General features: G+C 47.9%; 1 protein-coding gene across 2 annotated transcripts in view; it reads left to right on the top strand.

Moving 5' to 3' along the window:
* The first annotated feature begins 493 nt into the window (after window positions 1-493).
* Window positions 494-12505, top strand: part of SETX (senataxin) — a 54636-nt gene continuing 42624 nt past the window's right edge. For both annotated transcript variants that reach the window (XR_010026318.1, XM_063144812.1), the window contains exons 1-2: window positions 494-569; window positions 10112-10292. Coding sequence is in view for 1 of the 2 variants with exons in the window: in XM_063144812.1 (XP_063000882.1) it covers window positions 10113-10292 (180 nt within the window). In the remaining variant the exon portion in view is untranslated. The remainder of the gene's footprint in view (window positions 570-10111; window positions 10293-12505) is intronic.

Here is a 12505-nt window from a genome sequence, read left to right as displayed (position 1 = left end):
CTGCCCACGTTACCTTCACAACAGCCCTGCGAGGCAGGACAGGCTGAGAGTCAGGGCCTGGCCCCAAGCCAGCCAGCCCGAGTGGGGACTAGAACCTGGGTCTTCCCAGGCCAGCACTACCACACCAGGATTTCTGCATTGCTTTCTACGCACACCTTCCCCACACACCTGTGGGTCAGGTCAGAGGCGGGGAGGGGTCTCGGCATTGCGTCGAGTGAGGAGGGGGCGTGTCCTTCTGCACTTTTACTAGCTCTAGGGAGAAGGGCGTGGCCACAGGGGCGGCGGGGAGGGGGCGTGGCCGCCAGCGCGCGGGCTCCTTTTCCGTTATGGGGAGTGGGCGGGGCCAGCTGCGCCGGAAGTCTCGGTGTGAGGGAAACGAAAGTGAGTGGCCCGGCGCCTGGCGCGAGGCCCGGCCGGAGAGCAGAGCAGGCGGCGGCGGCGGCGGCAGAGGCAGAAGCAGAAGGAGAAGACGGAGGAGGAGGAGGGGGAGCCCAGGAGCAGAGCCCGAGCCTGCGGGCGGGCCCATGGCAGCGGCTGGGCCCGGAGACTGCGCCCCGGAGGAGAAGGAGGTGAGGGGGGGCGGAGGGGAGGGGGAGGGGGGCAGAGAGACGCTGAGGCGGGGAGGGAGGAAGGGAGGGAGGGAGGGACGCGCGCCCTCCGCCGCTTATGTATTTATGTATTACATTTCTATACCGCCCGATAGCCGGAGCTCTACTGCCCACAGCTCGCCCGGAGTTACCTCAGGCAGCCCCTCCAGCAAGCGCCCTTTTCGCCCACTTCCCCACCCCTCAACAGGCCCCCCCTATAGTTGACCCACGTTGGAGACTCCCCCACATATAGTCCACACGCACCCCCATATATTCGGGCCCCTTATTTAGCAGACCCCATAGAGGCGACCCCCTTATTTAGCAGACCCCATAGAGGCCACTTCCCCATAGAGGCGACCCCCTTGTTTAGCAGACCCCATAGAGGCGACCCCCTTATTTAGCAGACCCCATAGAGGCCACTTCCCCATAGAGGCGACCCCTTTGTTTAGCAGACCCCATAGAGGCGACCCCCTTATTTAGCAGACCCCATAGAGGCCACTTCCCCATAGAGGCGACCCCCTTATTTATCAGACCCCATAGAGGCCACTTCCCCATAGAGTCAACTCTCTTATTTAGCAGACCCCATAGAATTGACTTCCCCTTATATTCTACTCTCTTGTTTAGCAGACCACATATTTTATTTATTTATTTATTTATTTGTATCCCGCCCTTTTGCCCAATACTGGGTCTCAAGGCGGTTTTACAAAGTTTAAAACATACATTGTAAAACCTAGGAAAAGAAATGTTTAAAAAAAAACATTTAAAATACACAACAAAATTATAAGTCATTAACATAGATGGAGGACTAAATTACTCTTGAATAGAATCGACTTCCCCATATATTCGACCCCCTTATTTAGCAGACCCCATAGAGTCGACTTCCCCATATAGCTGACTCTTCCATATGTTCGGCCCCCGCATTTAGTCTTCTCCCCACATAAGTCAAGTTCCCCATCTGCAGTTGACCCCATAGAGTCAAGTCCTCCATAAATGATTGGCCCTCCCATATATAGTCGAACCCCCATATATAGTTAATCTCATATAGTCAAATTCCCTATATATAGTCAACCCCCATATATTCTACCCCCATATAGTTGACTTCCCCCATATATAATCCAACCCCATACATTCAGTCCCCGCATATAGTCAGTCCCATATATAGTTGACCCAATAGAGTCGAGTTCTCTGCATAGTTGACCCCATATACTCAAATTATTCCTCCACACATGCTTACCCTCCCTTCTCACCCCCCACATAGCTTTTGACAAAGTGCCCCATGATATTCTGATTAACAAACTAGCTAAAAGTGGGCTAGATGGAACAACTATTAGGTGGATTCATAGTTGGCTACAGAATCGGACTCAAAGGGTACTTATCAATGGAACCGTCTCAAACTGGGGAGAGGTAATGAGTGGGGTACTGCAGGGCTCAGTCCTGGGCCCAGTGCTCTTCAACATTTTTATTCATGATTTGGACGAGGAGGTGCAGGGAACGCTGATCAGATTTGCAGATGACACAAAATTGGGTGGGATAGCTAATACCCTGGAAGACAGAAACAAACTTCAAAGTGATTTTGATAGGCTGGAGTGCTAGGCTGAAAACAACAGAATGAAATTTAATAGGGAGAAATGCCAAGTTCCACATTTAGGAAATAGAAACCAAAGGCACAGTTACAAGATGGGGGATACTTGGCTCAGCAATGCTTCAAACGAGAAGGATCTTGGAATTGTTGTAGATGGCAAGCTGAATATGAGCCAATAGTGCGATATGGCTGCAAGAAAGGCAAATGCTATTTTGGGCTGCATTAATAGAAGTATAGCTTCCAAATCACGTGAGGTCCTGGTTCCTCTCTATTCGGCCCTGGTTAGGCCTCATCTAGAGTATTGCGTCCAGTTCTGGGCTCCACAATTCAAGAAGGACGCAGACAAGCTGGAGCGTGTTCAGAGGAGGGCAACCAGGATGATCAGGGGTCTGGAAACAAAGCCCTATGAAGAGAGACTGAAAGAACTGGGCCTGTTCAGCCTGGAGAAGAGGAGATTGAGGGGAGACATGAGAGCACTCTTCAAATATTTAAAAGGTTGTCACACAGAGGAGGGCCAGGATCTCTTCTCGATCCTCCCAGAGTGCAGTTCACGGAATAACAGGCTCAAGTGACAGGAAGCCAGATTCCAGCTGGACATCAGGAAAAACTTCTGACTGTTAGAGCAGTACGACAATGGAATCAGTGACCTAGGGAGGTGGTGGGCCCTCCCACACTAGAGGCCTTCAAGAGGCAGCTAGACAACCATCTGTCAGGTATGCTTTAGGGTGGATTCCTGCATTGAGCAGGGGGTTGGACTCGATGGCCTTGTAGGCCCCTTCCAACTCTACTATTCTATGATTCTATGATACAAGGAAGTGTTTCACCTCCTGCCATACGCATGTGTACTGCCCTATATTTTTGTTTCCCCCCCATATGCGCACACGCGGAGGAGTCCCCCATAATATTGACTTCCCCTTCTCCAGAAACACACAGAGGAGGCTGATTTTCTCCCCGCTCCATTTTATTAATTAATTTATTTACAGGATTTTAACTCCTATTGTTCTGCCAGGGCCTCAGCGGTAGTAGTAGGTGCTGGGAGGGGTGGGGCTTTTTGCTGGAGCTTCGTCATGGCCAGATTGGGGGGGTGTGTGTGCTGCTTCCTGCTGCTTCCTTTCCCTCTCATGGCCTTTGGCAGTGGCAGCTGGGTAGCAAGGAGTGAGTGGGGCTCCCAGTCCTGGAACAGCTATCCATGGCAGGGATGCAAGCTGGGGCCGGGTTGGCAAAAAAACCCAACTCAGATAAGAAAATCCGTGCTGGATCAGACCAAAGGCCTATGTAGTCCAACGTTCTGTACCCGCAGTGGCCAACTAGATTCCAACAGGAACTCCACGAGCAGGATGTGAGCATAAGGACCCTCTCCTGATACCAGTGGCCCATCAAAGAGGGCCTCACTCTGTTTCGCTCTCTCTCTTATTTTTCTCTTGTAGCACCTTAGAGACTACCAAATGTAATTCAGCAAGGGCCCTACTTCACCACATGCAGCTGATTCATCAGATGTTGTCCATCATAACAGAATCCCCCTTTCCTCTCTCACCTAATCCTGCTCAGCGATTTATCTGTGAAACGTCCTTGCTCATTTCCTCTGTGTAACTAATCTCTAGAGTTTCTGCAACAGACGGTCTCCTTGTCTATCTGCCTCTAGTGGTCTAGAAATTAAGATTTGCCACTCTCAGCATTGCTCTGAGGTTAATTTCTTGGTCAGGGAAACAGTGTTAATTTGGCGGTCTTACCTTGGGTTGGATTTATGCTGTTGGAACTCAGTGGCCCTGTCACCCTGTTCGGATGACCTGCTAAGCCAAGGTGGTTAAACGTTTGAGCTAAACATTATGGCTTAGCGTGTTGTATGAACCATGACTTAGCGTGTCATGTGAACCATTCCTAACCATGGTGGCTACATAACCACCGTTTAAACACGCTTCCTAACCATTTGCTGCAAAAGGGTTAGAGGCCTAACCATGGCTTAGCGTGTTGTCTGAACTGTCCCAGTGGCTCAGAGGGTAAAGCATGACCAGTGTAAAAGACCACAGATTCAGGACTTTAACTGAAACGAATCAGTTAGTTTATTGATACACAATGCCTAAAAATAATATTGTCTTCTTATAGAAAATGTTATTAACTTGGAGACAGAAACAGCAATGTTAGTATTTAGAAAAATACTATAACTGCTCAGAGGAGAACATATGAAAGCAATGAATAAACCAAAAACCCAACAACCAATATATGGTTTACCATAAGAATGGCATTGAAATGTCTTTAACAAAGCAATTTGAATAGTAATTCTATGCTTACAGATTCCTCCCAGGCAGCCTGTAAGTTGACTATTCGGCTATTCCGCTATGATAGACAAAATTCATATCTGTCGATCCAGTCCAGTGGGTCATGGATCTTTTCATTACCAACAGAACTGGAACAACAGAAAGAGCAAGGGAGAAGGAGAAAGGGAGGGATAAAATAATGGAGAAGTGGAATGAAGTGACGTGTATGGACTCCTCCTCCTCTTCCTCTCTAAAACTGATCTTTTTTATGTTGATCAGAGGTGGGATCAATTCACATCTCAAGATAATTTGATAATGAAGCATGTGGGAGCGCACGTTGTTCTACCCTGCATACTCTATAATCTTCCTAGGGAAGAAGTCACCAGTGCTATTTCCATTGGCCCCATTCAGAAGACACCTTAAACCATGGCTTTAACGATGGTGAATAAAGCAAAAAGCCTTATTCACCATGGTTAAAGCCATGGTTTAAGGTGTCTTCTGACACGGCCTGGCTTTCTAGCTTAACCATCGTGTTTTAAGCCATGGTTTAAGGTGTGTTCTGAACGGGCCCGTTGTCTCTGCATGGCTTCGTAAGCACATATCACATCTGCATCTTCTTTCATCAGCATTCCAAGTTATTCCAACATCTGCAGTGATGCCTCTTGCTGTTCCTTTGGCATCTTTGTACATACGGAGTGTTCTTTGCTCTCCGCACCAGGCCAGAGGCCAAGGGCACCCTTTGGTTGTCTCTAAGATTCTGCAGAATTTCTAAGCAGCTTGCACAGAACTGGGTCTTTCCACAACTGCTATCCACCATACTCCATCATGGCTGCCCCAGAACTTTCAGCTTTCAAGCCTTGGGCCGGCCGACACATTTCTTGTTTCCAAACTGGAAAAAGTATTTTCTTATCTGGAATCTACGAGTGGTTTCTTGTAAATTATTGTGAAGTTCATGAAGATCCCCCCCCCTCCGCCATACACATTTTGGTTTTGCTTGCTCTCCAGCCCTCTGTTAGTTGTGTTAACTTTAAAATCTTAGGGTTATATCAGGGATGCCACAGGTGTTATTTGTCACCTGTCCTTATATATGGAATGAGTGGTTCGTTGTTTTTTGGCCTGGTGTGGTGTACACACACATACAAGTGAGCCTTATGCAAGTAATGCAGAAAACATAAAGCAGGCTTGATAGGAAAGACATGGCAAATCTGTCCTTAAAGCTAACAGTTGTGGTCATCACCTGCACAGAGTGCTCCTCTGCCAGAGTTGGGTCATTTTTCACAAGAGGACACACTTAACACGTTTCCATTCCTCTGTACCAGCCCTTCCCCTACTTGGCACTCACCAGATGCTTTGAACTACAACTCACATCAACCCTCACCATTGGCCATGCCGGCTGGGTCTGATGGGGGTTGAAGTCCAAAACATCTGGGGTGTGTGTGTCACTGTTGGGTAAGGCTGTCCCCCACACCCTCCTAGAGGACTGGACACAGGCTCTGGTTGTCGCTCGTTCTTTTAAGCAGACAAATATAAGTTGGACCTGACCTCTGCTCCGCCCGGCTTCCAAGCTTCTCCCAAGTAACGCTGAGCACCGCCGGCCTCTTTGACTGGGCTCTGACACTCTCACCTGCCGCTTCAGCTGGGACGGGGCCATTTCCGGAGTGCCTTGGCCAAGCGGCAGGCAGAGTGCTTCTCAAACACGGGGACTGGCTTTCTGAGGAAGGAAAGGTGCTAAGCTTTGGGGAAGAGGTGTGCCACTGCTTTTGTGCAGGAAAGAAACCCCCCCCCCCGGCAAATGAGGAAGTGGGTAGCGTGGGTGCACTCACCACCACCACCAGCATGCGGCCCTGGGGGCGTGGGGCGTACCCTTGAGTTCAGATTGCCTTTCTAGAAAAGAGAAGGGCAGGTGTGGAGGAGTCAGCAAGGGCGCTCTCAGCGGCAGGGGCCCTAGGAAGCCACTCACCTGCTCTCCCTCCTTTCTACGGTGCCCCAGAAAAAAACAAATGTGTTTGGCAGGCAGGAACACCCTTCATCGCCTTTACAGGCCGCAGCTGCTATCTTTGCTTGACCGTCTTCCCGGTCCAGTAAATCACGCGTCTCACAGCTATCTGTAAAGGAATACCTTGTAAAATAAAATTTAAAAGTCAGTGAAGCAGCTGTCCGGCAGCCACAGGACATAGTCCCCCTCTCCAGCAACACCCCCACCCCCAGCACCATAGCTTTCCCCTCACCTTTCTGCAACGGGCCATAAAGATGAAAAGATGACTGGGCTGTTTTTTCCTGGTCAGCTGATAACTCTCCCTCCCTCCCTCCCTTTCTCTGCAATTCACAGAGAAGCGGGTGGGGGGCCGGAAGGAGAAGAAAACTTGCTGTTAGGATTTGTGGAAGTCAATTACCTTCTTTGCTTTCCTCTTTCGTTTCTGCTTCCTTTAATTACGGCTGTACAACACGGCGTAACGTGCCGTTCATTGTTGCTGCAAGCAGGAAAAGCTTGGCTTAAGCGCAAACATTTTTCACAGTGGTTCTCCACCTGCGCTGCAACAGATGTAGATTCCTGTGGTGTTGCAGCTTAAAGTGCCAGAGCCCCAGTTGTGGGAGGAGGCGACCCCTTCTGCCCTCTTTCTGTGGGGGAGGTAGGAATTCCTGTGCAGACCCTCTCACAACTCTAAACCCTGCCGTCGCCTTCCTCCTTACTTTTAGGATTTTCTATCCTGGCAGGTTTTCCTTTCTTGGAGCCGGTGAGCCTTTCCCATGGGGGCGCGGCCTTGCCCAGGATTATCATCAATTCCCTGTTTTTCCACCTACAGCTACCCTTACACCCCCTTCAAGAGCTAGAAACTTGACACTCCCTCTGGGAGATTTCCTGCATGCATGAGGGATTTAAAACGAAAGCACACTGCAACCCTTGTCAACATAGTGGTAGGTGAACCCTCGAAGGCACTTTGAGGACAGATGTTGCATTGCTTCAGTGGTGGTAATATTGTTTTCCTGGAAACGAGTTCTGTCGCAATGCAAGACGCTTTTGCGCAATGTTTTGGCAAGAGTTTGGAATTGAGAAGACGCTAGAATTGCTTGCTGGTTTTGGCGATGCCGGTTTTACGGGGTAACGTATGGGGAAAGGAACAGCAGTATTAGATGTGTTTGGTAAACGTCAAGTGCCGGGTTTTGTCTTCCTGTTATCGTGATTTATGAAGTGCCTCAAATCTAGGCACTGTGTAATGATTACATTGAAAAGAACAAGCCTTAGGCTTCTTCTCTAAAAAAAAAATAATGGCGCATTTGTGAGGTAAGGAGAAGGAAAGACAGAGCGTAGGCTTGGGAGAAGAAGTATGTTTTTTTAAATGCTGTTTAAACTCGGCGGGAGAGGTGCGGTTTTCAGGAAAGAGCGAGTTCCTGAGGAAAGGCAGGGAGTGAGAAAAGGGTGGCGTGAAATAACAGGAGTGAGCTGTGATGTAGCCAAGATAGCTGCCGTCCGAAGGCAAAAACAGAAGAAAGTTACAAACACCCACCCACCCGCCGCAAGTATCTCTGTGTTAATTGTTAGAAAAATTCCAAAATGCACATTACTGTAATGCCTTTATTAAGCCCACCAGAAGAAGTGCGTGCTTTTGTGGTCTCTCCATCAGGCAAAACATTAAAAAAAAACCAAGTTTGGCGGTGGAGTGGGTGGGGAGGAGAAAGCCTGGCTTGCTGAGGGCACAGTTTCTGCATGTTCAGAATCCCGAGAGGCGGTGGGGTAGGAGGGGTCTGTGGACATTCAAATTAGGCTCAGCAGGTCATGCGAAAGTTGCAAGGTTGGACCGCAAGTTGCCCCTGGGGTTGCTGGGAACCAGAAAAGGGGGAATGCTTGCAATATTTTGGAAATACGCAGCGCCGCTGCTACTTGGATGCGTCACCATCCTGGGCGAAGCAGCCTGGCCCCTTCCACCAGAGAATGTGCCTCTTCGGCAGCCCGGCTAGCCTTATCGGCAGATATCATTTACCGAGGAAGGATTTTAATTAGCTTAAAACACGTATGTTCCAGAAGCAGTGAACGGTGTGTATTGAGGATCCATAACAAAAGATGGAAGTTTGGATGTTCTCCTCAACACCCCCTCTCTGTTACCTTGGCCTTGGTGGTGTCCTGTGGGTGAGGAGTGCAGGGGGAATGGATTTCTTAAAACTGCTTTTCAGCTTAACGTTTGGCACAGTAAATGGGAGCAATCATAAGCGTGTTTAGTTCTACTTAACGTCAGTTTAAGTTCTTTCGTCTGTTTCGTGATGTAGAAGACTTCCGGGGGAATATTCACGGGCCAAAGAACCATGCAGCTCGTACTGCTTCTCGGGGTGGCTGGGGGTGTCCTTGAGCTGCCCCTAAGCCTGCTTTACACTCCTAAGGGCCTTTTTGGATCCTAACCTCAAGTTCAATTCAGACACAGTTTATTATTATTTCTTTTATTACTTATTTGAGAATGGTGCTCAAGGCAGCTAACCATAATAAAAGCAGGATTAAAAGAAAACTTGATTCAAACGATAATAAGAACTAATAAATGAAACAACCATCTGTCAGGGATGCTTTAGGGTGGATTCCTGCATTGAGCAGGGGGTTGGACTTGATGGCCTTATAGGCCCCTTCCAACTCTACTAGTCTATGATTCTGTGAAAAGCGCAATTAGAACCCACAATAACGGGCCACCCAACAGAACCTTCTTTGGCAACAGACCAGTTTAGATGCCAGAGTTTGCAAGGACAGCAGAAAGGGAGAAAACTTAGCCTCCCTCAGCAGGGAGTTCCAAAGATTGGGAGCAGCCACCAAGAAGGCCCTTGAGAGGCCGTGTCACTACGATTTGGCATGCCGTTCTGAGTGGGCAAATCATGGCTTGCGATTGGCTGGCAAACTAGAATGTGAAACCGTGGCTTGAAGTGGGTTTGCAAACCATGGTTTGGTGTGGAATCTCAGTTGACAAGTGATAGCTGAGGCCATCGTTTCCTCCCGATGTCACTGGAGACAGAAAAAGAAAGTGGGTAGGTCACTCTTTAACCCAGGCCTTGCAGATTTGGCATGATGTCTGAACTGAACCATTGTTTTAGCTTCAAACTGCTATGCTAAGGTAGAAAGCTTAGGTATACACTGTTTTCCATATAGAAGGTAAACGCTGTAGGGAATAATATTACTTGGTGTTTGTATAGCACATTTTAATGTTCTTCATATAGATCTACAGTATTGCTTGGCAATAATAACCTTGTAAGGTAGAACATTATTATTATTATTATTATTATTATTATTATTATTATTATTGCCATAATTCAAATGGAGTGGTGGCTGAGGTGAGAACCGTGGTGATTCGTGAAGTTCATTGCTGAAGGTGATTTTACACCAGGGACTTTCCTGTCCACACAGGGTTCTATTAACCTCTACATTTCACTGGTTGTTTTGATCTGGTTTACATTTGTAATCCTTTTTGAAACCGTGATTTTAAGGGTATTCAGGCAGCGATGCCTTGTTATGCAGTTGAGATTGTCTGTCTGACTTTCCCTGGTGTTTGGGTGGTTCACAGCGTCCTCATTCCTCCTCCTTTTTTTAAAAAAATAATAATAAACCAGTTTGGTCGAAGAAACTTGGGGTAATGCGCTGAACGTGGGTCAGGATATTTCTGTCACTTCAGTGTCCTCAAATAACCTTTCCCCCCCTCTTTCCCTTCTCTTTACAGAATGAGTACGTGTTACTGGTGCACGCCTGGTGGTCCGGTCGCCATCCAGTTAATAAGAAGCTTTGCTTCCAGTACACTGCCCCCAAAGGAATTTGAAGCAGCCAGTGATGACCTCTGTTACTGCCAGGAGTGTGTGGAGGAGTACCACAAAGCAAGGGATGAGGTGCCGTCGTTGCATGAGGTAATTTGCTTTTGAGTTATAGCCCCACAATATCGCGAGGGCGTCAGGGTAGGCAGGCTGTGCAGCGCAGCCAAAACCAGGGCTAGAGCCCCCAAACACCAGCCTTTCTTAGCTTCAAGGTCAGATCAAGCCAGTCACTACGCACATAAGAGCCAGGTTGGATCAGGCTAAGGGTCCTTCCTTCCCTGAGACCCCCATTCTCTCTCCACGGATTGGGACACTGCTATGGGGTCCCTGAACGCCTCATTCATCAAACTCTCTGCCTCTCTTCACTTCTCCAGGTCAGTAACCTCGGTTTCAAGGGAACAAGTTCGTTCCCCAAGAGCCAGGAGCTCATTACACCGAGCACTCACCCGTGAACTCTGTCCCGCTGGCAGATAGTCATCCATGTGACACTTCATAACTGTTTTTTATTTTATTTTATCGCTATGCGGTAACGCAGCAGTTTCTGCACCCGAAACTCTCCCCACGGCCTGAGTTCAATCCCAGCGGAAGCTGGTTTCAGGCAGCTGGCTCGGGTCGACTCAGCCTTCCATTCTCCCGAGGTCGGTAAAATGAGTACCCAGTGAGCTGGGGGAAAGGTAATCACGGCGGGGAAGGCAATGGCAAACCACCCCGCTATAAGGCCTGCCAAGAAAACGTCAGCGAAAGCTGGCATCCCTCCAAGAGTCAGTAATGACTCAGTGCTTGCACGAGAGGTTCCTTTCCTTCCTTACTTGGAAAACTTCAGTTGTTTACTAGAAGAAGGTAGCGAATTTCTTTATAGTTATTTATTTACAGTCGCCTACTGTGAGAAGGGAGGCAAGAGTCAACAAGGGTGTCCTCACCTTGTAGCTAAACTCACACGGGTGCTTAACGTGCTTGTGTGCCGACACTTTGTCATGGGTTAGGGGAAGGAAGCTTCGTCATCTGGGGCAACCTGGGGGGCTGGATTGGGATCCCAGGCAGGCCTGACCTAGCCCCCCACCCCCCAGGCCTAAAATTCTGCACCCTTGCTTTATAGGGTCCAGGGAAGTTCCATTAGCCTGTGAGCTGCTGTGATAGATATGGGATTCACAGAAAATGTTGGATTGGAAAATTGTCCAGGACGCTTCCTGGAAAATGTTCTGCTACCCTTAATGGATGGAGATCTCATTTGGCATGTTTATTTGACTTAGATTTAGTAAAGGTGTTTTTTTTTAAGCATTCCCTGTTTTACAAATTGGATAAATATCTTAAACGGCTTTTTCCAAGCGTAGTTGAAATAAAATATATGATTGGGCAGGGGTGGGTATCAACAAAGCATACTTCGGGTAGTTTTTTCGAATTGGATATTCAAACAAATCCCAAAGTTTTGCTTGTCAGTTATTTCGACTTGAATACTTGTAAATGTATTGTCAATCTGACAAGTCAGTATTTTATTACATTGATGTCCTGCGTTTCCCTTGCGAGGCTTAAGGTTTCAAGTGTTGTTCTCTTCCCTCACCCCTCCCTAAATCTTGCCAGTCCCAGAGGGGTCCTGGGATCCCCAGATCAGCCAAGATGGGAGACAGTAGTGGAAAGTGTTGGCTCTCTGGTGCCTTCCTTGTCCACAGCAGCTGCATCTGTGAGACTTCGGCTGATAAGGGGGTTTGGGGGCGTTGTTTGACGGCCCAGCACCCGATGAAGTTATAACAACGCTGGGAGAAATAATGAGGCATTACGGGACACTGATTATGTTTTCCACTGGGGTGGGGGGAATGAGTAAATGAAAATGGTGGTGGTTGGGAATTAATTCCCAACACTGAGTAGTACAAAGACCTATTTGGGAGCTAGGGGAAGTTAGGAATGATGGTCTCTCTTCCTTTCTCTCTGTGTTCCTTGACTGATGACAGACACACACACACACACACACACACACACACACACACACAAACCACAATCCCATGTCACTCAAGACATTGTTACCTGTGAACTGCTTTAAATTTAGAATGAGTTTGAATCGTGTAGCTTTCAAATAGATGAGTTCCAGGGGAGTGTAGCAGGGTGCTATAACGTCATTGACGTAGGACCTTCTTGTTGTTGTTGTTATTCAATTCCTAACACGCTTTTCAAGGTAAAAACACTCCAAAAGTAGGTTACAGCACACTTCAAAGTACAAAAGAAACCATAAAAACAGTGAACAACGTTCAATATGTAGGACGTGACAAAAGCCAATACAACAGCAACAGCAGATAAAACCTCAGTTAAAAGAA

Source organism: Elgaria multicarinata, chromosome 19 (genome assembly GCF_023053635.1).
Source record: "Elgaria multicarinata webbii isolate HBS135686 ecotype San Diego chromosome 19, rElgMul1.1.pri, whole genome shotgun sequence".
Lineage (NCBI taxonomy): Eukaryota > Metazoa > Chordata > Lepidosauria > Squamata > Anguidae > Elgaria > Elgaria multicarinata.
The sequence above is the reverse complement of the archived record's forward strand: the minus strand, read 5'-3'. Positions and strand labels throughout refer to the sequence as shown.